We start from the raw sequence: 27,439 nt of genomic DNA on the forward strand, positions 1-27,439 counted from the left end.
GTTTACACAGAATTCTTGAAATCTGCCCAGCACATGCTTGTTCTTGGATGGAAGGATGTCTAATTTATTTAAGGGAAATACAATGCAGGCTAATTACCTTGTTGGTGAGTTTTTCAAGTGGTAGACAGTGAATACAAGTTATACCAAGAATTCATAGTCTCACTGCCAATTCTAGCAAGAGCAAATAACAGATCAGGGATGAGTAGAACCGATATGGCTGGTATCATCCGTGGGCTTACCGAAATACCAACACTCCTCATAACTAGCTGAGGGAGTGAGGTGTACTTTACTCCTTCAAAACTAAATGCAGCCTTCTTTGCCTCTGGTGCTTCCTTGGATTTGCCTATAGTGGTCTTTGTTTTTGCTTCACCAGTCCCGGCAGGCATTAGTTGCAAGTGCGTGGTGCAATGCAGAGCACACTAATCCAAGCTCAATGTGCTAGCTGACACTTTTTGGCTTTTCCCTAGTGTTCAGTTGAAGCAGAGTAATCCCTAATGACAAATAGAAAGTTTTTTATTGCAGACTTGTCCCCAGTTCCTTTTATTGATATGCACAGCCTTCCTTTCCTACAATGAGTCAAAGACAGCATCTGTATCTTGCGTCGTCTGCACATTGACTTCCTAACTTTGTGAGACATGTAACGGGGAAGGAGAATGAATTGGTTGATAACCACATCCCCAGAATGCATGACAAAGTACTCAACAGTAAAGCTCTTCAAGAAACAGCCCAAATAACCAAAGAGAATATAAAAGTCACTTAATATTGAAAAAATCTACAGGCATATTGTTTCCACATTCTTTCACAGAAATAGATGTGTGCCTTTAAGTGGAAACACACTTTGAAATGTAACTTAGTGAGTGGAAGTGCATACAGCTCTGGTTGTAACGCTGACTTCATATTTTATTTTTTCATTCACTCTAAGAATCAATTTACTTGGAAATTAATTCACTACTAAATCTCTTGGTTTTTAACTGCTCACTATGTATATTAGTCTCCCTGTACTGGTAAAATTTTGTAATTTCATTCTTTTCTTCCATCTGCTATGTGCCAGAACCATACTTACTTAGGTGATCCCTTGTAGCCCAAGGATGATGGTCCTCCAAGTGTCTTGGCGGTGGGTCCGTAGGTGGCTGCGGAGCCCTATTCTTGATCCTCATGTTCTCCCACAGTGAGAACATCGGTTTCCAGGTGGAAGGCGGTCTCGGTCAGGGTTGACTTGATGCACCTTCCTCTTGGCACGTTTCTTCCTTTTGCCCTCTATTCATGCCTCTTTGAATTCTGCAGCACTGCTGGTCACAGCTGACCTCACTACAGCGTTCAAGGGCCAGGGCTTCTCAGTTCTCAGTGTCTATGCCACAGTTTTTAAGATTGGCTTTAAGCCCATCTTTAAATCTCTTTTCCTGTCCATTAACATTATGTTTCCCAACTCAAGCCAGACCCATAGTATGAAAATGACAAGATGATTTCACTTATCTGTCAAATAGCACTCACCATTTGGAAGTTTCTCTCAACACTAATAAACACTGAAGAAATTGGTTCAGGGCTCTGGAATCCTTCAAGTTCATACCTAACTACATCTTTGCTCCTAATGCTTAACCAAATTCCCATTCTTCTAAAATGAAATGGGGGGAGTGTCTGTCTGGAAATGAGAAACCTAGAATCCTCCTGTAATGTATAACTATTTGTTGGAAGAGAACAGACATCAGGCTTTTTCCAAATGAGGAAACAGGGGAAGGAGAGTGATATTACTTGGAGGCCTTATCTAAGTCCCCAGGTGGCCAAGAAAAGGGAGTGTTCTTGACTGTTTTGATAGTGACTAAACAGATGGAGAATATTCATATTAACTGAGGATCCAGGAAGTTGAATATTGCATGACCAAGGAGCCTTTGAAAGACAATCATACTCAACTATACGTGATCACCTATGATGACAAAAAAGTAGAATTCCTTTTGCAATTAATAGTGTTTTACTGCCACTTTGTTGCATGAGCAGGAAAGCCAATACAATTTTTTAGGGTTGCAAAACATCTCCAAAGGGTCACACTATGTTACTGCCAGAACTTAAGCAATAATTCAAATAAACATGAAGGCAAAAGCTGTGCTCTTCTGAACAGATGGAGATAGCAAAACTTTGCCTAAAATTATTAGATCATTCTTTAGACAAAGTTCACCATCTTTAGTTGGCAATGTTGCTGAAATGCCACAAATCACTACCTTCTGTATCAACCAATATACACAAGAATTTTAGAGAGTAGGCATGAGGACTGGAACTTGAAGTGAAGAGGGTCAATTATCAAGAAGGCTGCCCTGGAGAATAGCTGAAGTTCTGTCTGGGGAAAGATCTGTAATTTAACAATTGTGCAAGGTCCAAGTTGATGGAAAAGAACCAAACACAGAGGGTTAACACAAGCAGAGAAATAAAAGGCACAGGAAACTGTCATTTTCAGATGCTTTAATAGACTTTTATTTGAAGGGCTGTTATTCAGTTAACTCCAGTCCAAACCCAACACACCTCTGCAACCCACAGACAAAGAGGAATAGCAAGAGCGGCTACAGCCCAGTGAGCTCAGGAAATCTAGTCAAAATGCAAACCTATGTCACATGTCCTGTCAACAATAATTAGGAAGTGTTTCCAAACACTTGACCATCCAAGCCCAAGATACTTTTGCCATGGAAGGCAGAGCGACCACATCCCTCATGGCAGCTGTCTGGGAGCCAGGCCTACGTGCCCATAATGAGAACAGGGAGCTGGGGCGGAGGCACATCATGCTGTGGCAATGAGCTTCTAAAAAATATCAAACGTGGGAAGGTTTAAAGCAGAATGCCTTCTGTCCACACAAGCAAACAGAGGTCAAACATGCCATGATTTCTCTGTAATAAAGTTGATGGATTTGCCTGGGTGATAACAGTTCAGTTGTGCAGAAATACTACTGCAAGAGGAACCATATTTGCCCTTATACTGCTGGCAGAGATGCTGAAAATATTTGGATCATGAAAACAGATATCTTTACTGTTGGGAAATTGGTACTTCAAAAGAAATAAGAAACTTGAGAGCATGGCTCAGTTGTGGTTACATGAACGGACAGTATGTTTCGCGTTCTTGAGGTGAGAGGATTTCTGGTGCTTTGGCTGCATTGTGCCTGGACAGTGACAGGGTAAGACAAAGCTTCAAATTCCCCATTCAGTTGTGCCCTGCTGAGATTATATTCAGATTTTTAACAGGTATGTGGACGGTACTTGCAAGCTTTCCTTGCTCATAGTTGCTGATTTCAGAAAACAATTTCAAGGTAAAGGGAAGGTGGCATGGGAGATCTGGGGCATGTGAACTGTTGCCTGCGTAACCATGACACAGCCCAAATGATTTTGGTCAAAACCGCATCTGCTTTCAGATGGGATAGCCAATTGTTTGCCTTCGTCCTATCTGGATGAGAATACTCCTTTCTGTTGCACACCTGCTAGATGAGAAGCACCAGGGAACAGCAGCTGACATAGCTCCATTATGGATGACTGGACAAAAATGGGTCAACAGGCAATCACCAACACCCCTTCCCAATGAAGAATTACACTCTTTTTTTTTTAAGCATCAAAGTGCTTTGGGGCTTAGCCTCAGGCTCTAAAGCCGTGGCATGTTCTTCATTGCAAGTCATTCAATTTGGGAACTATAATTACAGGGTGGACTGCAGTGATTCAGGCACCACCAACCCAGTGATTCTGGGACTAAATGCAAAGCACGTCAAGAGAACAATATTAGGCAAGCTAGTGTTCGGGGAGCAAGGTGTCCCTTCAATACTGCTGCCTAGCCTTACTCACTGACTTTTTAAGGCTGGGGAAAGCTTGTGGCATGCAAGCTAACAGGGGGCATGGCCACTTCGCCATGTGCCCACAGAGCTGATGAGCCACATGGGTGACCTCAGTTCAAGGGAAACATGGCCTCTGGCTTTCTATAATACTGAGAGCAAAGAAAAGGCAAGGCTGCAGCACTGGGCAGAAGGGCTGCGTTGTCTTCTCCCACTGAAATAGCCAGTTCCAAGGGCAAGCTGCCGCTCCCTAGGTGGCGCTGTGGGCCCGCCATATGGGTCACCACCCCACTTGCCCATTCTGTCCCGCCCCTCATGGTGCATCATCCCAGGAGGAAGAACAGTCCTGCCCGGCTTAAGGGTTTGCCTCTGTATTTTTGCCAGTTGGTCTGTGATGGCCGCCCTGAATGCCAAGCCGGACGAGGCCTAGCTGCGTGGGAGGCTACACATTTCGCAGTGATCTGTGCCCGGCTGGTTCATGAAGGTGCAGTGCTGACAGGCCCACATGGAGGAGGTTGTTGCATGTTCTGAACCGCCCACAGCACCATACTCTTGGAGTCCTGGCAGTTGAACACCAACTGTACCTAAAAAGACAATCTGTCCCTTCAGTAAGTTCTGGCTTTCAAAAGCCTGCAAAATTGTTAGGTGGGGAGGAAATGGCGAGTAGAACTCAGTGGACTAGTAAGAGTATTAGGTAATAGTATCACCAGTATCCATTGTGCATTCTTGATAATGGCATAACTCATGCAGGAAAGGATGCTTCTTGAATATCTCTCATGCATACTGATCTACCTTCAGTCTTTCAGGAAAGCATCATCAGCTTGTTGCTAATGCAGTAAGGACTCGAAATGAGGAGCTTGCACAGACTTGGAAGAAATCAGAACAATGGGCCACCATCGAACAACTTTGCAGTATGTCTAGGCATTTCTCCTTTAAGAGGACTGATGATTAATATATGCAAATCAATGTATCCTAAACCAAATACTCTCCAATGAGGTGCCTTAATCTCAGTTTTAAAGGAGAAATGCCTAGACATACTGCAAAGTTGTTCGATGGTGGCCCATTGTTCTGATTTCTTCCAAGTCTGTGCAAGCTCCTCATTTCGAGTCCTTACTGCATCTAGCAACAAGCTGATGCTGTCCTGAAAGAGAAGGTAGATCAGCATCGCATGAGAGATATTCAAGAAGCATCCTTTCCTGCATGAGTTATGCCATCTCTCAAGAATGCCAATGGTTATGGTGATATATTAATAATAATTTACAGTCCACTGAGATCTACTCGCCATTTCCTCCCCACCTAACAATTTTGCAGGCTTTTGAAAGCCAGAATTAGAAGGACAGATTGTCTTTCAAGTTCCTAATAACAGCATACTGACATCTGCAGCATGCTTTGACCAGTAAGAAGAACCACATCCCGGTCACACAGCAGTTTTGGATCTTTTGGCACTACAATGGCTGCATGCATAGTGACATTTTCTCTTCCTTTGAATTCCTTCTGGCAGAAGAGCACATGCATAGCCAATATGGCTCAGGGCGGTATTATGAGGAAAAGAACTGTCTTAATGAACTTTTGTAGACAATGTTCCAGAGAACTGTGGGAGTGAGTGTAAAAGTGTCAATAGACAGATGGGCAACAGAAGGCTCCACTGCAGTTTTGCTTGATTAGCGTTAACTGTTAACTGTCACCTGCAAAAGGCAAACAGTGGGCCTGATCTAATATAACTGCTGAAAAAGCATCTAGTGCTACAAACGGCAGAGGGTGCTACACACAAGTTATGAGCTGTGTGTGTGTATGTGTGTGTACCTACATGTCCTGGATGGAAATGTGCAGTGTTCATACCCAAAAGACTTAGAGAGTGTGAGTATGTAGTATGTGTGCATAATGCATTACCAACAATTCACACTGTAACTTTGCCTTTAAAAAAAGCCACTAAGAAGAACATCTTTTTTGTTGGCTTTGGATCTATATTCATACTACAAATGTTAGGTTTCTTTATATAAGGATAAACATACAATCATACACACAAAACGGCAGCATGAAACAAATTTGATTGGCCCCGATCTCCAGTTGTCCACTGGCAACCCAGCTATTCTACACATGGTTTATGTTTACAATTCTTGAACCTTCTGGAAAGCACATGGCTTGATTCTTTTTTTCCCTTCTTCTCTGCAGATGTTATTCTCAAGAACCTGGTGTGCAATTTTGCTCTGGTTTCTAAGCCAGTAAAAGAGGGCGTAGGCGTGAGGGAAGAAGCAAACATGGGAAGTTGTTGGCCTCTGTGAGACTGGGTGACTGATGGTGCAATAATTTACAACAGGAAACTCTGATTCAGAGAGTTTAAAAACACTTCCAGTTGTTGATGTAACATACAAGTTGGCTTCATCTAGGCTGAAAATGTACTGATACAAACAAACCCAGCTTCCAAATGAAACACAAGACAGCCAACTTTCAAGTCCATCGAGCATCTTTGCTGCTAACCTTAGAGAGGCCACTTCAAAAGCAAAGACAGGCTTTGGTGTCTGAGAAAAGGCTTTGCCAAATTAACAGAAGCTTAACCTTCCCCTTCAGCACGCGAGATATTCTGGAGGCCAGAGATGATTAGCACCTTCCTCTGCATGCGCTCGCGTGAAGTTCCAGAATAAACTGCTTCTTATTACATACCCTTAAAGGCATCACTTCATTGGTGACCAAAAAGAGGAGCAGATGGAAATCAGAGATGATGTCAAGGAACACAGAGGAGGTGTTCTGGGACAAATATGTAGCCAGGCTATGAAAGTCCTGTAAAGTTTGTGAAGACAATACATATTTCAGTATTTATACAATTTCTTAAAATGTCTACTGCATTTATATTTGCCAAATCCCAACATTCTTTGCTACTTGCAAATAAATACAGCTTATCTATCTGTACATGCCTAATATCCCTGGCCTAGTCTTGCAAATGAAGCTTTCTAAACTTGGCAGCTACGGTATATATTCTAACTGTAGCCAGCTCCCATGGCAGAAAATTGCAATGATGCCAGAATCCTAACCATTTCAGGAGCATAAAAGCCAACCAAGCTGAATCTTACAAGATGGCATTCTCCATGACACCTGAGAGCACAGGGCGGTTGGTGTTGCACACAGAGTTCTCTACCTCCCAAAACCTCACCTCATCTATCTGACCATCAGTCTATCAACTGAGAGAAGTTTTCTCACTCTCCTTCATGATAGTGCCCAAACTGAGCAAGTCCCCAAAGACAAATATGGTCAGATCTACCATTTATCATTTGCATCCTATTTCCGATAAATTATTGTATGTCATTCCAAGCCTGTTTTCATATTGCCAACAGTTGCCAGGGCAACTGAAATGAAAAGTCAAACTGATCTAAAGTGTTTTAGACCCAGTGGCTCATCACTAGACACACAACAAAAACAGAAGACAACCCAGACTCTGTCTCTGCTGAACATGATCTCTGCTTCAATTATGTACTGCATATTTTCTGTCCTAAGAACTCTACAGAAAATACATACAAACATGTATGTGTGGCAGTCAAGAATATTTCTGGGACACAAAATTCAACATTTCTCTATAAAAGATTGCAAATTATGCCAGTGCTTATTACAAGAGGAAAGTGTTTCAATTACAGACATCCATGCAATCTTTGCTTTAACTTCTGATGCACACACTTCACAGTAAAAGTTCTATTTTACATGATTGCGAGCAATTTGTCCTCCCAGAGCTGCTCTTCCCACACACAAATTTAGCACAAGAGCTAAGAGGAGACTAGAAATGGGGGTTTACCATCCATTCTATGCAACTCAATTTTTGTGCATGCTTGATAAACTCCAAATACTAAAATCTAATCCAGTGCGATAGTACAAAGACATCACACCAACTATTACTCACACTTACCTGAGTCTCTCCCAGCACGTCACGGTTCTCAATAGGGAATGGATTTTGAGAAATAGAAAATGTATAAACTGGATCTTTAGGAAACGTGGTAGTAATCTTTTAAAAAAAGGAAAAGGGGGGTTGAATTACAACTGGCATAGCACAGCACTGCAAGAAACAAAACAAAAGCCAGATGTATGGCAGATGAAGGCCTTAGTTGAGCATCTTCAACATCTAAAGATCCAGAGGCCCAGCTGGGAAGGCCAGAGGGAGAAAGTATGAAGTGAAGCTTTTCATATTTGCACAGTCTCTGCCTAACCCGCACAGTTTATTTCCCCAATGAGATGCTTCACCCTGTATGGCTGAACAAACAGATCACAACAAGGAATCTCAGTTCAAACAACAAGGCTTGTTTGGGAATATGAAGACCTGCATGGGTTGATCAAGACTAGGCTTGCCATCTGACACAGATTCTGTCAAGTGTGCCAGGCTGAATCCTTGAGGAGCTCAGGCACCTGCTGCCTTTCCCCCCATTTAAAAAAAAAGGCAACTATAATAAGACAAAGACATCTTCCTTTGAAGTGGCTTGTAAGCTGTGTTAACATGAGGTGGCTATGACTACAACAAAAATAAGAGCAAGCTTGTTGATCTCACACAAGTTGCCCAAGGTAAACCAATATTACAGGCTCTTGCATTTAAAAATGAAGAACTGTCAAATCCCAGTTGGGAATCTATAGAGTGGGCAACCTGACTAACAAAAGGCTTTTCAATCAGGGTTGAGTACAATTTGTAACAACACCAAAACTACAGAAATAGCTCATGTTATAAGAGAATAATTTTTTTAAAAACAACAGACAAATTGTGAAGAGAGAGGCTTCAGGAATTCAGTTTTATCTCTTTTCAGACTCCTCCTAACTGCATGCTCTGCCAATCTGTTTTTATCTTAATTATACCCCAGGTGGTTCAAAAACAGATGCCTCTGCTGCTTTGGTAATACATGTGTTTCTGGGCTATCAACTGGGAGCAGAAAGTCTGCAGGCTCAACACAATGGTTGCTGCTATTGCAACAGGCAGCAGCTCACCCCATGAATCAGGTTGCAAATGCCTACAGCCCAATTTCAACTCTGAACAGCAACATAAATACAAGAAGGAGGAGGAACAAGTGAAAATTTGACACCATCATCATAGATTGCTATGGTAACTCTCTTTAGATTCACCTCTAACTGGTGCTACCAAAATCACCATTACATCTTCTTTGCATTCTTCCATCCTATAAATGCCTTTCCTCCTTAATTTAGCCTGTAGCCATTTTTACAGATTATCACGTGCTTAATATACAGTAAGATGCAATATATACACAGGCCTTTTATACGAAAAATAAAATCATTTCCCTGTAAAAAAGAAGCAATAATAACAACAATAATGTGTTTTCCCCTCAGAATTGAGACCCAAAGTAGCTCACACTTATAAAGCAATATAATTAAAATATATAGAAGTCAAATATTTAAAATGGAATAAACATATACAATTATTTTAAAATATATAAAATACAATTAAAATAAATGAATAGAGAACATATAAAAACAATTCACTACAAAAAGGAGGAGAGCATTCTGGCCTCCCTGGAAAATGAGTCCAAAGCATAGGCACAACCACTGATAGTGGTAGGACTGAGAGAAAGGCTTCTCTCTCAAGGATCTCAGGGCCAGTGCCAGATCACAGAAGGAGATACAGTCTGCCAAATAGCCTGGACATGAGCCTGCTAAGGCAATGAAGATGTCACTGGCCATCTAGTCACATTTGGTTCAGTGCCTGTAAGCAACAAGCTGCTTAATATCTCCTCCTTGCCAACAAGCTCCTAGTAACATAATTGCCAACCTCTCTGTGGAGAGGATGGGTGCAATCATTTTTATTTATCTAATGAATATATGCCATTTCATAAAAGTGGTGAGATGCTTTAAGAACGTCCAACAAAGGAAGCAAAATGCTTTCCTGCGTTTTCTCATAGTTGGGGCCCCAAAACAAAACTGCAACCAATAAGAAAAACAGTAATGTCAAGTTTAGCTCTGGAATGAATATTGCCCATTTTTATTTTTCTCTGCAGTATAAAGCACAACGGATACTTACATCTATGATAAGGTACTCAACAGGAAGAGGGCGAGCTAGCTGAGTGATCTCATTGCCAAACTTGTCTCTCCCCTGAAATGAACACCAGTGAATCGGTTAGGCAGAATGATTAATGCAGAATATCCACACAGCAACAGATCAGAACAAATAACATCACAGTCTTCCAGGTGGGCCAGGAGATACTTTCTAGTAGATTATTTAGTGCCAGCTTGTTAATGCCATTTTTGCACTCAAAAGCACTCAGTGAGGAACATATATTCCAAAGCAAGTGAGCAGGACAGTTTACATACACCATGAAGTGATCCCAAACATGAATTCCTGCTTTACAGATTTTAAACACATCTCCAATAGAATATGGGGTTACATTTTTTGAAAAAGACAATTCAAAACAGACATCAGTTCATCTATGCAGTCAACAATTCTGTGGAAAGTTGTAGTAATGTGAAAAAACATTATCCATAATAAGAATTTGACTACTCTCAAGAAGAAAAAAAACTAGGGATGGTGTCATAATAAACTTCATCTCCATATGGAGTAACACAGATGGCTCATCCAACACAGTAAATCAACTCCGACATTGGGTAGTACAAGCTAAAGACAATGGGTTGCTCGGATACTGATGGCTTTGCAGCAGGTTTTACACATGAAAACAAAGTGCAAGGTTTTCTACCCCACTTTCCAATCAATACCTCCTGTGTACAAGAGAATTATCAGCATGAACTGAAAGGGCACACAGCCATTTCTGCTAATCCAGTGGCAGTTTTAACAACCGATATAAATGGCATGGATATTTTGGAGGGGAATGAGAAGCTGCTGGTTCCTATCTGCAGATTAGCATTTACGGGCTCTTTCCCCATAAGACCATACAAATGGGTACACCATCAATCACACCTATCAGACGGCATGGGAAGCCTCCCATACCTTGCAGCTTCTATTGTTCCAATGAAGTAGTTCAATGCCTTACAACTTGGTTCATATGAATCATAGCTAACACACACTATTTTCACTTGGAGCACAAGGTGGTCCTATGGCTCAATGACAGAAACCTTTCTATAGGATCACAACATGAAAATGTCTCTTTGGCTTGGCCACAGCTTCAGCTCTTCTCAGCCCAAGGGAAGAAAAAAATTCATTATTTTTCAACAGCGAAGGATGCTAGCTATACTGATATGAATGTCTTATCCCTTGTATAATATTTACTAATTTCACAGGAGGCTTAAAAGGATTATTGTAACCTTAATAAGACAGAGGCTATGCATCTAGGCCACACGTAAAAAGAAATGGCAAGAAGATAACTTCTGCCAGCCTCATAGCCCCTTGTATTGCCTTTGAATCTGAAAAACAGAGAAGTCTATCAGTCCCTTTGGCACGTTGCCCCTGCTGAACCTCAAAAATCTTCAGAAGCATTTATCTGAAAATCATTATCTGATGGGACTTTAGTATTGAAAAGAGAAAACCTTAGCCATTATTGCCTTCCTTTTCTTAGACCAGAGGGAAAAAATGACTCTGCTAACTCTGAACTTGTTTCACTTTGCTGGATTGAAATGAGTACAAGTTCACTTTTGGGGCGGAAATGGCTAGCACATGTTCATTAATCACAATGTGACAATTAGACCTGATTTATGCCAAACACACTGAGTTTAAACACTGCTTCAGAAATAAATTCATAAGAACAGACATTTTTCATTAAAGATTCTGCAAGTGGGGGTTGTATTTTCCAACTAAATCACCACTTAACAGGATATAAATCACTCACTCAGACCTATATAAATTAAACATTTGAAATTTCCAATCAAGAGACCTTACATAAGAGTTTAAGTTCTCTTAAACTTTGCAAAGCAAACGTGGCTGTGAGGCAGATCCCAAGGACAAATACTTGGACACTCCTGCCAGTGTGAAGACTTGATTCACTGCAAGAAGAGCTCAAATGAGAATGTAGGCTGCCACACAGTGCAATGCAAGTCACAAGACGGGAGGGAAACCATCAGCCGGTCATTCCTGGTGAGAACTGCTAATCAGCACTCCAACATACTATCAAGTAATTCATTCAGGTTTATAGGTTAAAAGACTACAAGTTCAAATTCTGCCTGGCCTTTAATATCCTCTGGTGCTGAAGGCTTTTTTCCCTCGTGAAAATCCTAATAAAAATCTATCAAAAGCAACAGTTTTTGTTGAACTAAGGAAGGGATGTACCTTCAATTACGGACACAAATAACTTTCCCCAAATTCACTAAAGTTTGCTTTTTATCTTTACCAAATGAAACTACGCAGTTTTCAATGGAATTTTCACCTATCTTCAAAATGAAGCATTTCACACTATCAAATTCAAGGACCTTCTTGCCATTACTAGTGGGACAAAGAACTATGAGACTTCCAAAGTTCACTATTGCAGGTTGCTTGTAAGATGATTAACTTATCATCCTTGAGTTTGGTGAAAAATAAACACAGCAACAAATCAATAGTGGAACAAACAGTATAGCGCAGCGTTTCTCAACCTGGGGGTCGGGACCCCTGGAGGGGTCGCAAGGGGGTTTCAGAGGGGTCGCCAAAGACCATCAGAAAACACAGTATGTTCTATTGATCATGGGGGTTCTGTGTGGGAAGTTTGGCTCAATTCTATCGTTGGTGGAGTTCAGAATGCTCTTTGATTGTAGGTGAACTATAAATCCCAGTGACTGGAACTCCCAAATGACAAGGTCTATTTTCCCCAAACTCTACCAGTGTTCACATTTCGGAATATTGAGTATTTATGCCATGTATTCATGTGGGGGGGGGGGGGGGATTGATTTTGTCATTTGGGAGTTATAGTTGCTGGGATTTCCAGTGACTGAAAATACACACTGCATATCAGATATTTACATTACGATTCATAATAGTAGCAAAATTACAGTTATGAAGTAGCAATGAAAATAATTTTATGGTTGGGGGTTACCACAACATGAGGAACTGTATTAAGGCGTCACAGCATTAGGAAGGTTGAGAAACACTGGTACAGTGGCATCACTGACTGTCTCTGCTGGAAAATCCAATGTAGACATCTGCCAATCAGACATGTGCCCAAAACATGCTATGATGAGTCTCCAAATAAAATATTGATAACAAAGACAAATCTCATTTCTTGAATAAGATAGTCTGCTTGATATTCTTATGCTTGCAACAACAGGCTCATACGCTTGCCCATTACATTTTCTGAATTCCAGCAGAAGACAGAGAAGGAAATGCTGGTTCTAAGGCAATTTAGTATCTTAAAAGCCCATTGCTTTTTATGGATATATCTTCATAGTGCTTACTCAGGGAAACTGCATTTACACAGCACAGCCAATTCTGCACTCCTCTACCAGGTTTCATTCCATGCTGATCCTCCTCATTAGGCACAATGTCATCATCAGGGGAAAGAAGATAGCGGTCTTTCTTAAGAGTACTCCCCACATTTCTGGATACGCACTACAGCCCCCAGCTAGCTTCTCACAGGCTGCTATTTTGCTGGCATTCCCTTAATCTTCACAAGATGGCAAACAGCAAAATAAAAGTCAATGAAATCAACTTGCAGACTTGCCCATGCAAGAAACAACTTGCCACACCAGCCATATAATTAGCCCATCTGGAACTCATCATCAAATCCAATTAAGTTCTAATATGCAGGCACATTTTTCCCCAGCACCTGTTCACTTTCATCTTGCCCTCAGGGGATTTCCACATTAAAAGACATTTTTTAAAAGTCAGGTTACTGAAATCTGAAATATACTTGCTTATTTTGTTCCTATCCGACAGAAGCTTCCATCTCAGCATTACAAAGCAGTATCCGTGAAGCCAGCTCTTCAAGAGAAAAGCTGCAGTGAGCCACCCCTGTCCCATTGTTAAGCAATTACACTTTTGAAAGCCTTCAAACATGTCAGGTTGGAGTACAAAGGAATTGAATACCCCATCACAGAAACAAAGTTCGATGCAGGACTCTGGGGGCATCCATACTGTACAATTAATGCAGTTTGCCACCAGTCTAACTGCTATGGCTCAATCCTATGGAATCCTGGGAATTGTAGTTTGATGAGACACCAGCACCTACTGGCAGAGAAGGTGAAAGACTTCATAAAACGAAACTCCCACAATTCCATCACACTGAGCAGCATAATGGTTAAAGTAGTGTCAAATTATTATTATTAATAATTATTATTAATTTGAGTCCCCCAGGGGGACTCAAATTACAGTGTAGATCAAGCATGCACAACTTGGCAGTAGTAAAGGCCAAAATCAAGGCTAAGCATCTTTGAGCAACAGAGTCCTTGTTAGCACCTCACTCTGGGATTTCTGAGAGAGTGCCTTTCTCTCACAGCACGCAGTGAAGTGAATCAGTTTCAATCTTCTTTACCACTTCTCTTTCTCCTAAAATGGCCAATTTACTTTTAAATTTGAACATAACCTGGAGCCCAAAATTCCAACCTCCCTCAATAAAGGTCTGATACCCCTTAAAATTTCATCCCCACTCCCCACTACTCCAACCTGAGCCCAACAACCTCCCCAAGCAATGTTTCCAACTGAGACCAGCACCTCCAGCATCCTGACTGGATCTATTGTTGGTGCCCCCTTTGTCACAGGTTAGTTTGGTAACTTTGTTGTATACAGAAAGGAAATGTGTAGAGGTAAAACACTTGGAGGAAGGAATGGTGGATTCTCATGGCTACTCTGCTATAGCACTGCATGTGACCTCCCTCTCCAAGCCTTAAGCTCAAAGCCTCTGTGTGCTGCACCAAATCCTTGTGAGGACTGCATCCAGTTCCCGGGCCGCATGTTGTGCAGGCCTTTTATAGATGCACCCTCCATTTGATCTGTAGCAGATGTCTGAACAGGTAGGTGGCACAGTGCTTGTTGCATCTTTGGATTCATCCTTATTTGCTCCTTGCCCCTATCCACCCAGTCAACACAAAAGCGGGTACCAAAATGTTCACACAGTTCATGTATACAGAAGCCTTGTGCTGAATTCTTTTAAACCACTTGGCTGTCCATTCACACTCACTATTTCAGGTTAGTAGAAAATATGTTTTATAATGTCCTTCATAGAATCACAGAATGGGAAAAGACAACAAGGGCCATCTAGCCCAACCCCCTGCCATGGAGGAATACACAATGCAAGCACCCCCAGAATCATTTGGCCCCAGAATGATTTACAAGAAAGTTAACAATGCAATGTGTAACAGAAGTTAGACAAAGATTTGCTTCTAAAAGAGTTTTAGAAGTAAACAATAAAAACAGCAGGATGCAAAATACAGAAATTTGGCCAGATGCTTACAATATTTACTCATCAATTTGTATTCCGCCTTTTCTCCATCAGAGGATTCACAGAGTGGAAAGTTCCATGAGACTAGAGTATTTTTTTCCCCTGGTATTAAAACAGTGAAGGGACTCATGCAGCCCTCTAATGACTGGTGTACTGGTCATTAGAGGGCTGCATGAGAGGACTGGTTCATGGGATTCTTCTCCCCTCACTATACTGCTTGAGGATACTGGGAACTGTAGTCCACAATCGCCTGGAGAAGCTTCATGATTTCTACCCCACTGCTAGAAGGTAACAAACTAAATACCAGACATTAGTGAGGCTATTTTTAATTTTAAGGCTAAATTTGTGCCATTACATCTTTGTACCCAGCCAGAAGATTGATTTCAAATGAATCTTCTGGCTTCTTTCTTTTTCTCTAGTTCTTTTACTAAAAGCTACTCCTATCTGTAGCTTTTCAAACCTTTCAAGGATTGCCCGTACTTTTTCTCTATCTCCACAAGGAAAACTAAGCACAAGTCAGAAGGACAACCAAACCTGTAAGTTAAAGGTTTATAAACCACAACTCAACAAGTCTAGTACAGTTGAATACTAATTGGGGGAACAGTGGGGGCAAAACAATGTGCAATATGGTCAGTGATGTCTTGATATGCTCTTGCCTTGTTCTCAGAAATGGCACCAGTAATATGGAAGAGGACTTTCCTGTTATTTAACCCCCTCCCACACTTGCTTTGTTTCTTGAAACAGCTCCAGATGAAACAGGAGCTGTTTCATCTGTAATCAAATCCTTCAACAAGGACAAAAATTTTTTTACCCACTTTGAATAAGAGCCTGATACAAGTTCTGCAGTTATTGACTGGTGGAACATATTTGCATTTTAAACCATCTTCCAGCAAGATGCGGAAGGGTAGTAGGAACCTAATGGAGAGCTAGAGCTGTTTTCACTTTTGCTCAGAGCTATCATAAATCTCACATCTGCTGCTTCAATTTAATATAACCCACGAAGGCAAAATAAAAAGTTTCTTTAAAAAATGTTTTGCAGGATTCTGTAATGTGCAAATTTATGAATTCTTTTGATCAGATGATGCTTATGATTTTTTAATCATATATAAAAAACATACATGGAACAAGACAATTTACTATCGCGACTGCATATCTTAAAAAGCTTTGTGACAGTACCCAGACAGCTGCCATAGAAGGATTTCCTCCTCCCAACATACCAAGATAAAAAATCTCTGAGCATCCAGGAGGCAGATGTAACTAAAGTTCTGGGGAAACTATGGCATTATGAGTAACCCATTTAAAAATATCAGAGGGTGAGGTTAGAAAAAAGAAATACATTGTCCAAAAACAAGCTGTTGGTAAATAAAAACTCTGCACAACAAGACTATTAATTTTTTGAGATTTCCATGGCCAAGTGGGGATTTGAACTCTGTTCTCCAAAGTCACAGTCCAATACTCAAACCAAGCAAGTTCACAGCATTTTGATATCTTCCAGTGTATTAATTTCATTAGTAATGCCCAAGAGTGAATTTATGTAACATATTATGGAGAAAAATTTAGTAAAACTTCAAATATTTTCTGGTCAGCTATTATTATTATTTTCTGGTCAGCCTTATAAAGAACAGATCAATGGTAAAATTTGACCGTGATTAAAAATCAAAAAGCGATGGAACCTGGATAACTAATCTGTAAATAATGTAACAAAATTCTACCTATTATCAAATATTGACAAATGTAACTAATCAAAATACAAAAGTTTAAACAAAATTAAACTATCAAAAATTTAAACCAGATTAAAATACATATTAAACACATACACATACAACATGAGCAAATCAGCAGCCAGTACTTTCTTTCTTAAGTAAACCTGTATGGACTAGTTTGGTAAGTGAAATAAGATCAGCCCAAGACCAAAGAAACCCAGGAATTCATTGTAAAACCAGAATATCTAGCCCTTATAGAAATTTTTGTCAGGATCTGGCCATGGGTAATATGTGCCGGGGAGCAGGAAGACTTTCTCCTTATACATGGCCCAATATGCCAGAAATTGTTTCCTTCAGTGAATCGGCATAGAAGGTACTATACAAAAGCTTTACTCTTATTTCAAACGACATCTGTAGTTTTACTACAACAATACATTAGGGGGAAACAGGCATGCCAATTCTCAAGCCACTACAAATTGCTGTCATCCAGTCCTACCTGGAAACTATAATCTTGTTTGTAGTGTAATGACACAGCAACATGGAAACTTTTAAAGCTGACAAAACTGCCTTTTCTTGATCCAAATTAACATGCAACTGGCTAGTGCTGGTGAGAAACAAAGAACCAGACAGTAGCGCTGCAGGGAAAGGTGGATAGGCAATGACAAATGGAAGATCAGTCAGCAGGGTGATTCTATTGCAAGAAAGACATGCTAACTAAAAATAAGTATAAAGAATAGAATAGCTCCATTCTTGTAGCAATACATGGTCAGCTATTGGGTAGATTTCGGCTTTCTTCTTGAAAGTAGAATTGAAAAATCGAGGAAAGAAAGGACAGTAACAAAAGACTATGAAGGGTTTACACTGGGGCCCGACAACTATTCGTAGCACTTCAGAACAAAAAGCAGGCTGCAGGTAGAAAGAAGATTTCTTTATAAACCAAAAGGCAAAGTGGGCATTGAAAGTTGGTGAGAACTTTCAAGGCAGGTGTTACACAAAAGCTGGATCCTACAATGGCCTGGTAGAAAAAGCCCCATGCTGCTTTCCAATAGCTCTTGGGAGGGTGGGGAGAAAAGGGGCTGTGCCAGTTCTATGGTTTGTCTGGAGCACAGGAAGTCTGAGCACCATGAATTATTCGTACACTCAGCTCTGTATTTGGCACATCATGTCCCTGTTGCTAGGCAGAGAATCACAACATCAAAAGACGATCACATTTCTCGCTTTATCCCTGGATGTTATAAATGGTCTTGACATACCAAACAGTTGTAACTCAGAAATCTATAGGGATATTGTTTTTAGAAGAGGACAGTAATCCTAAATAGCTCTTAACAGAAGAACTAGGCCCTTCAATATGGCCACTGGAACATATGGAAACCTAACATACAAGCCTTTGTACTTAAACTGAAATTCTGTAGGTTTGGTTATTTAGTTCAACACACTACAGAAAGCTGAAGCAGGAGCCCAAATACAAAAACTCTGTCCAGATTTTGGATTTAAAAAAATGAAATTGGGACCAAAGGTCCCTTTGTAATACATGTTGTCTTTCGTCTTTTAGCAGCCCCAAGCAATTGCCTAGGTGTTAGGACATCAATAAAAGCACAAGTCATTGCAAAAGATGACGTTTTTGCATTCATGCTAAGATCATAGATTTTTTCTAATGACAACAAGGGAACAGAGTCCTGCAAAAGCATTAAACCTCAGATACTTTTATTGCTTCAAAGGATCCATATAATTCAGATTCCCTTTGCTAGATATTTTTGCTTGGCATGCTGCATTTGAAGGAATGTTGAGACATCCATGAAATAAGTCTAGAGCTGGAGTCCTGCGGTGCTGCAACCAACTTCAAGAGTGCACCACAGGTTGAGACTCACAGGGGAGCCTAATAAGATGACAGCTAGATAATGGAAAGTCAAACTTGGCAGACTAGTTGAATGCTGCTTCAAAAAGAAGAGGAAGTGTTTTAACACCCAGAATCACAAAAAAGGAGAAATGTTCACCATACACATACATTGCAGATGAACACATAGCCCAGACTTTAAGCATTCATAGCTATTGATGACTTCACCTGATTGTGTTATGACAACTAATACCCTTGGGAAAGAACATCTAAAATTCAAAAACAACTGACTGCTACACTAAATGTAGACTGTGCACACTAGCCTGTGCTGTTATCCCTACCTCTTCTATAAAACTTCTTTCAAGCCACTGATGGATACTTGATATACAGGGTGTTTCAAACCGATGAATGCAATTTCACAATAGTATATTTCATGATGGCAACATATTACAATTACACAAAAAGTTTCAAATGGTTTAACAAGTTATCAACTATTACTAACCATTTTGAAGCAGAAACAAATCTAAAAATGTATGCTGTAAAAGGAGACTATCTCATTTGGCCCAATGTTGCAGGATTGCTATCTTGTTAATAACTGAAACTTGGGGCTGCTTATGCACTGGGAGGCTCATCTAACGGTAATAATTAGAAACTCTATACCCCACCTTTTTAAGTGTTAGGAGTTTCATTCATGGGCAGTTGTGGTTCAGGGATATAGCAATTTCAAATCGGATTCATCTTTTTGAAACACTTTGTACTTTAAGATTTCCCATACCTTGACACAATCAAAATACAGGCTTCTGGTAATCATAAAATCATAAAAATGGGACTTGAAAGGGCATATATGAAGGAACTAGACAAAATATTGTAGAGATATATCACTGAAAACTAAAGTTAGAAGTATTCATGTCACCATATTTCCCATTTCTTCGGTTGTGGAAGCTGGGTTGTGAAGAAAGTTGAAAGGAAGAGAATCAATTCATTTGAAAAGTGGTGCTGGAGAAGGGTTCTATAGATTCTGTGGGTTGTTTAAAAAGACAAAGAAGTAGGTCCTAGTCTGAGCTCTCTCTGGAGGCTGTTGTATTTCGGCCATATTATGAGAAGACATGACTTACAAGAAAATACCATGATCCAGCTATAGAATTATTTCATGGATGCCATGGGTGGTACAGTTCACATTGGCGAGTTAGAAGGCAGCAGGAAAAGAGCAAGGCCACATTGCAGGTGAAGAGGCTCAATCAAGGAAGCCATAGCCCTGAATCTACAAGACCTGAGCAGGGCTGTTGAGGATAGAGACAATTGGAGGTCTCTCATTCATAGGGTCACCATAAGCTGAAGTTGACTTTATGGAAGTTAACAGCAACAACTAGTATTATTGTTACTTATTGAGGCAGTCATGAATTCTTGCCTATTCACAACTGAAAAGTGAAGAAGCATCTTAAGGCTTGTGGAGTCAGTGCTGACAGAAGGATATAGATATAAAGGCTGTCTTGAAAGGACCTCTCCTACTGCAGAACCTTCCGGGGGGGGGGGGGGGTGTCAGTTGGTAAGAACCATTTGTCTTGATTCTATAATCTTAGCTCTGTGATAAGACTCCAGCCCTTTACACCAGCTGGATTTGATAGTCCAGATGAAATTAACAGCCCTGCTTCCAGTGCTGACATGGCCTTTAAGGGGCCAAGACAAAGAGTGTGGTAAATACATAAAGGACTTGAACTGCCAGAGGGCTGGGAAAAATGCCTAGTTCCATAAAACTAGAGTGAATCTGGTGTTGTTGGTTTGCCTGTTTTTGTGATATTTTGGACACAAGTGAATCATACTTGTTCTCGCAAGACCCAGCAATGCCTGAAACATGTTGTCATAAGTGGCATAACCCCCAGTCCAATCCCACAACACATACTGATGCACTCCACACAATGGTGGCTTGAGAGAAAAGAGGTCTGCTATTTTCCTTTTCAGGCACCTCTTCACTCATTGTGGTCCCTGCAGCCATTAATGCTTGAAACAATTCTTCCCAGCTGCAAGGCTCTGATCTCAAAATGGGTTTCTATTTATGCAGCAATTCAGAAACTTTCTAAAAGTAAAGAAAGAATATACCAAGTCCATATCTTATGTAACAAGCTGCTTTGTATCAGTACTGCTTCAAATGTCTTTCATTTTACATACTTCACCTCCTTTCTGACTGCAGGAATTTAGAAAGCATCTGTTCTCCTACCCAGCAAAACAACATATGAGTTCAATAGCTTCTGCTGTATTTAAAGTGCTGCTAAGATAAACACACCCTGCATTACAAAAACATTGGTTTCTTGGGGTATATCCAACACATTTCTAAAAGCTCTTTTATGTGAAAACTATTAGTGTATGCTACTTTACAAAGTTCCCCCATGCAGAGGGATCCATTATTTTTCCTAAGAGTAGCCATGCTTGTTTGTATTACACAGATATCAAGTGATCAAACTTCGAAAGCCCACTAATTCCGTACATAACTTAACCAAGTTGCTTCTTCTGTTAACAAAACATTTTTGTCTGATGAAAAAGCTAGTGAAGCTTCAAAAGCTTGCATAATGTATAATATGCTTTTGTGTTGGTCCGATAAAGGTATCACTGCTTGTAGAGTTTGGATTCTGTTGAATTTACTGCACAACCAACATAGCTACCAATGAGTATAGTCTCCTGGATTTTAAGAAACAAACAAATAAAAAATCACTCCAAAGCACCAGAGGTCTACTTCCCGTTTCAATATCCAGGCTTTTCAGCTGATTTCTAAATGCCATGGAGAAAGCAGGGTTTAGGGTCAGTAGGGTTGTTTAGAGGTAAAATACTGCTCAGAGTGGCAATTCATTATTTTCGTTTTTATACTGATGACGGCTTGGAGGTCCATGAAAAGGGATTGTAAGCCACATTTTCCCCTTTAGCAATGATAATTTAAGAAGCTTGATTTCAACTATGAGTAATAAAACATTAACATTTTTCAGGCACTTCTTTACTATGATTTCCTACAACTTGAACATTGCAAATGGGAAGGAGGAAACAGCAACCTCAAACTAGTATATAGGCTAAAACAGTTCATGAAGTTGAAAGAGTCTAAGTTTTCTGTTATAAAAATAGCAGAAGTAGGTAAAAGGTTAATAATGCCACTGGTGTGGTTTCTTTCTCATTCTCAATGGGCTTAGAAATAATTCAGAGAAATAACAAGGTAATCAGAATTAGCATGCTTTTCCCTAGTGGTGGTCAACTTTGAGTACACGTTAGTCAGATTTGGACGTCTGCATGTGAAAGAAAAAGTTCAGGTTATTTGACTTTATAGAATTCCCTCAAGTATCTTGCAACATGAATGACATTAGAATTAAATGGGAAAAAATCAAGTGCAACTTTTGGACACTAAATTCCATTCTCAATATAGCTGAATAATACCTTCAGAGGTAAACAGTAATGGTAACAGGAATTTTTGTGACTTAGGGAAGGGCCAACACAAAACAAACCAGATAAAAAATTAATTCAGCTGGCAACAAGTTTGCACTCAAAGGAGAGAGAACTTCTGATATTGTTATTCTGAGGGGCCAGCCATAGCTAGATAGATCTGCAGACAGTTCTGAAAAATGAATCCAATAACTGATGGCTTCATGTCGCACAAATAAACAGTGAGGTTGATAGCTGTAACCTATTCAAATTCCTGTTGCTAAAAGCTGCGATCTTTACTGAATGGTAATGAATATTTTGTGTATTAATGCCAATCCGAATAACTCATTACAGCTGGTCAGATATTGACAAATTGGGGAAAACAGTGTTAATTGAAAAAGAAGTATAGTAAAGAAAGGGAGCACATTCTTTCCAATGAATTTTCAGGATTTTTTTCCCATTTTCTTCTAGCTCAGAAAGTAAACACACACACCAAGTAAAGAACAGAAAAAAAACCCCTCACATTTGCTGTTCTTTGAACCATAAAACACAAAGAAGATAAGCTGGAAATATTCACCATCAGACATAATTTCCACAATGGTTGCCTGCAGTCATAGAATAGGGAGTAACCTGTATCCTTGGTGGTATCTAATCTTCCAGATATATTGATCCTTCCCTTACATAGTTTTCTGCTCACATTTCTTCCATTTTCCCCACCACAACTGCACACCACTCACTCTCTGGCTTGAGGCTTATATTCAATTTTATCACTTTGCACTATGCTCACCAGGAGTTTGATAAGAACATTCCTTAGAGTAAAATCTGTTCTCATTAGGTGTCAACTCTCACTGTTGTATCATTTTGCTTCAGTGAGCATCCCTCCTAAGTAGACATTAACTCTCAATTGACCTATTAAAAGTCAATTGAAAGGTGGCATACACTGTCAAATACAAGGGTATAGATAATTCAGAATGCTTTTTGGTCAGGAGACAAAAAGGAGCATGTAACATGCTTCCCACATAACTTGAACAGGAGCTGGGGAATGATACCAGTACTTCTGAGAAACAAGGAAGTGTTTCAAATATGTAGTTCCGTATGTATTGCCGAAGTACTGAACATGAGGAAGAACTTCCTGACTGTGAGAGCTGTTCAGCAGTGGAACTCTCTGCCCTGGAGTGTGGTGGAGGCACCTTCTTTGGGAGTTTTTAAACAGAAGCTGGATGGTCATCTGTCAGGGGTGCTTTGAATGCAATATTCCTGCACATGAGGTTTGTCCCAACTCTATGTGGCCCATGAGGTTTGTTCCAACTCTATGATTCTATGATTTGTGTGTGCAAGTATGAATATCAGAATTCAACCACACAGTTTACTCTAATGCTCCACTCAGTTTCTAGATTCAAAAGGACCTGACAAGAGGTTAACAGCCAAAAAAGCATCAGTATCTTGACAGAGCTACATTTATGAGAAATTCCAACTCATGCAGCTCTTCAGAAGCAGACGGTCCAATATGGAAAGAGATAACAGTGAATAAGCATCATGATTACCTTTGCTTGCTTGTTTGTTTCATGTAGAGGGGAAACCCTGAAAAATGATCTCCAAAAGGAGGGCAAAAGGTATGCATCCCATGCAAAAGATAGAGGGATGTGCTACCTTAAGCCAGAGAAAAGAGTGAACATTACAAACCTAGCACAATTGTTACTTTGAGAGCTAGCGTGGGCATAAAAAACTTTAATCTAGATTTTCAACGTTCAATTAGACATTTATACTTGAAGGTAACTTGACTCTCAACAGGGAAGAAGAGAAGGTCAGTTATTGGGGAAATGCTAGTCCACTGATTGTAACTGTTGTTTCATTCCCATTGGAATGCAAGGCAACTGTACCCCTTTCCTTATTATACCCTACAAAGGAGGGCAGCAGCAGCCATATGCCAAAGGAGATGGAAGCAACTGATACTTACCTTATAGAACACATCAGGCACATATTGTTCACTGCTGGATTCCTTTGCATAGCCTAGTTCAGGAGCATCACGGCATGGCAACAAACATTCGTCACGTACTAGAGCCATGCACTGGTTGGATACCTGGTAGCCCTCAAAGTGGACTTGGTTATCTGGACCACCTGGAAAAGACGGCAGCCTCTTTAGCGGCTTTACATATTTATATTGTAATGTATTTGTACTTAACCATAGGCTCCCACAACAGAATCATAACTAAAATAGGAAATATAAATGAAAGGAAAAGATTAAGTGACACTTTATTCTTTTTCACAAAACAGCTTTTTTTACAAGTATAACAAACAAAAGTCTCCATGTAACAAAGGGTTGACAAGCACTAAAACGTCCGCTAAAATATCCCGAGATGACTAAGATAGTGAGTAGTCAAAGGGAATTTCTGTCTTAGTTCTGCATACAAATGATGATGCCATGTAATGAGCAAGTTTGTCAGCTTGACTGTAAAAGTCTGTTTCAATGACAGTAAATCTAGGTATCTCCCCTATGAATATTCAAAGGCAACTGAGTGAAACATTAGTTTAGTGAATCTGATGAAGAGTCAATGTTTGAAGATAAATTTTCCTGGAATGATTCTTTTGATCTTAATTAATGAAAAGCAGAAACCAGAATAGTAACCTCCCTAATCTTTGCCTGCACTCTAATCAAAGATCCAAACATCCAGAAGGTAGAAATGTCTCCACTGTCAGATTTTCACAGTACTGTAGCAAACCTCCAAAAACTAGCTTTTCAAGGTGAGACTGCATTGCAAGGTGGATTCCATTCATTCTGTTTCAACTTCAATCAGTATGTGAAGCACAGCAGCTCAGTTATGACAAGCAAAAAAAGGCATTGGCCTAAGTGGCGTGAAAGGTGTAGTTGGATGAAGTCCAAAAAGTTTGCTATGGATGTATTATGAAAGTTCTCTAAAAATCTCCCCAGATTTCAACTCTACACCACATGTGGGTTATGACTAACTTTTTAAAAGAGTTAACTGCTAGTGGCATGACTTTCTGATTGTTTTCTCTGGATAGGTAAAAAAAACCCCACTCATGTAAGGCACAGAGACTATGAAGAACAGCTACTGTCTACAGCTGGAGTGGAAGAATCATTTGCAAGTGGGCAGTCAAGATAGGAGAAGACAAAAAAACATACTCTGCAGAAGACTTGAAATTACAACAAAGAGATGTCACTAACTGTATAATTTATCACATCAATTTATTAGGGATCACACCTAAAGGTTCCAGCTCAGAGATAGCAGACTACTCCAGGGCTAAAAGGCTTTGAAGAGTAAGCAACACATTAAATCCCAAAAGATTTTTCCAGTCAGAGAGGGGTTGTTTAAAAAGTCACATACACTTCACATTCATTCCTTTGTGTGGTTTCAAAGGTTCTCAGAGCAGTTAATTCACATCCTTTTTACAGTGAACACAGAGGGACATGTATGATGCACATCAAATGAATATCTGCCACTGTTTCTCTGCACTGTCATCACTGTTAATGTGAGCAACATCAGAACCAGTAAATTACACTTAGACATACCACATTAAAGAAAACTAAGTGCCTGCAAATAGAGTTCTGCTCTGATAACTGAATAGTTTGTAACTTGCAATCCAAGTTTTAAAAGACTGAAGAGGAAGCAGCTTAAATGTGAATTTTACAGACATTGGCTATGTATATTACTTCATAATGCCTATCAATTTATGATGAGCTCATGAATTTAATAGGGTTTTTCAATGGTTTTAACCAAGTTAAATATAGGCCAAAGTATTGATCTTAGTACAGAATGATATTTCTTAGTCAGACATACTATACACCAAAATAGGTTTGCTTTAGTGTTTTTGTACACAGGACAGAAACATAATGAGGAAATATTTTAAGAATATTGGGCAAAAAAGCAATCTCATTAAAATAAGCACTCTCAATAGAAGAAAAAGAATTTTATCATTATCTACAGGAGGGAAATCCCTTCAGACAACCCAAATAGGCTGTAATGTGTATGCATATTTACCTGTAGCCACAACAGTGACAAACTTTGATCCAAAGTGACCATCTGGAGAAAGGCGGCATATGTTTGGCTGCTGATTCTGAAAATACCCAGCTGTGATGCACTCTTCTGCACTTAGAAAATAACTGTCCTAGAGAAGGTGGGAAAACAACAGAAGTAAGAGCTGATCCATTATGCACTGATTGTCATAATACCTTCTTAAGATCAAGCATGGACTGCTGACTTCAAGTCAAGCACAGATCACCATGATGGGAAATGAAGACAAAATGCACTACATGATCTTTTTCTATCTCTGAGCTGCTCATTTTACCACCACTAGTGCACACTTCAGCCCTATGATGCCATTGGTGAAAATACATTATTTTCTGATTGAAGAGTGGAAGCAATAATAAGAGAGATCTGGTGCTTCTTAATAAACATACACAATGAGTTCTGTGCTTAGTTTTAAATCTTAATTTTAGCAAGTAATTCTTAGGCTACCAAAAAAATCAAGCTTAGAAATGAGATATTGAAAAGGACAAATAAATCAGGTGTATTTATCTGACTTCATGTTGCTGAAGCTTCAGAGCCAAGGTTTATGATCTCTCTCCAAGGCTAGGACAACTCAAAATTTACTGTTTAGGATGCATGGATGTTTAGATTGTCTGGAACCCAGTATGAGCCCAAAAGCTGGGAAGAAAAGAATCTAGAATGCCACATATGGTCTAAGATCTTAATGTTGCCCGACTGCTCACATCTGGTAGACATAAAGACTGGTAGATGGTAAGACTAAGGCTGAAGGAGAATCATGTCAATGATTTTCATAGAAAAGGTTAATTTCAGCCATGTGCTTTTCTTCCATAAAATGAAGAATGGAGTGGAATGCACTTCACTGGTAGAATACAGATGGTTTTAGGCTCTGCCTGAATCTATCTCAGGTTGTGTTAAAGGTGAATGAAAAAAATAAGTCTATGATATTTTGCTACAGACAAAGAGTAGCATCTAGTTAGGAGACATCACTATCAACTCTGCTATAAGGCCAGCTTTCTTCAGCCATCACTGTAGAATTGGGCAGCAGCTCAAAACTTAAGGAAATTATGGAGAAGCCCTTCTATGTTTAGTGGAGACACCAGGATTTCACAAAGATGAGAATGTAGTCGCCCAGTGAAACAAGGTATGTATCAATGAAAAGATGATGGTGTATCTCTGCCAAATACTAAGTGGCTAGTCAGAATGCAAGCCTCTTTTCCATACCCTCACTCACAACTCCATGACATGGAAACATATCTTCCCCAATTTCTTTCCAGAGTACGAATTGTGGTCGCTATAATAAATGTGACCAATCTTGAACAGCAAGATCGTTCTCACAGGTTTCTGTAGAAACATTTCTTTGGCAAAGCCTGTATATATGATGAAATGAAAATAGCAAGAAACGCAAGAGAGCAAAGACTATAAAACACTTG

The 27,439-nt window shown here is 39.9% G+C and overlaps 1 protein-coding gene across 1 annotated transcript in view; it reads right to left on the bottom strand.

Moving 5' to 3' along the window:
- Window positions 1-2,439: 2,439 nt before the first annotated feature.
- Window positions 2,440-27,439, bottom strand: part of NPLOC4 (NPL4 homolog, ubiquitin recognition factor) — a 56,166-nt gene continuing 31,166 nt past the window's right edge. The window contains exons 11-17 of the mRNA XM_060764263.2: window positions 26,001-26,127; window positions 23,960-24,120; window positions 9,795-9,866; window positions 7,689-7,784; window positions 6,458-6,574; window positions 4,835-4,937; window positions 2,440-4,380 (exon numbers count right to left, since the gene is read on the bottom strand). Of these exons, the coding sequence (XP_060620246.1) occupies window positions 4,223-4,380; window positions 4,835-4,937; window positions 6,458-6,574; window positions 7,689-7,784; window positions 9,795-9,866; window positions 23,960-24,120; window positions 26,001-26,127 (834 nt within the window). The 3' untranslated portion in view covers window positions 2,440-4,222. The remainder of the gene's footprint in view (window positions 4,381-4,834; window positions 4,938-6,457; window positions 6,575-7,688; window positions 7,785-9,794; window positions 9,867-23,959; window positions 24,121-26,000; window positions 26,128-27,439) is intronic.

Source organism: Anolis sagrei, chromosome 2, assembly GCF_037176765.1.
Source record: "Anolis sagrei isolate rAnoSag1 chromosome 2, rAnoSag1.mat, whole genome shotgun sequence".
NCBI classification, from domain to species: Eukaryota; Metazoa; Chordata; class Lepidosauria; order Squamata; family Dactyloidae; genus Anolis; species Anolis sagrei.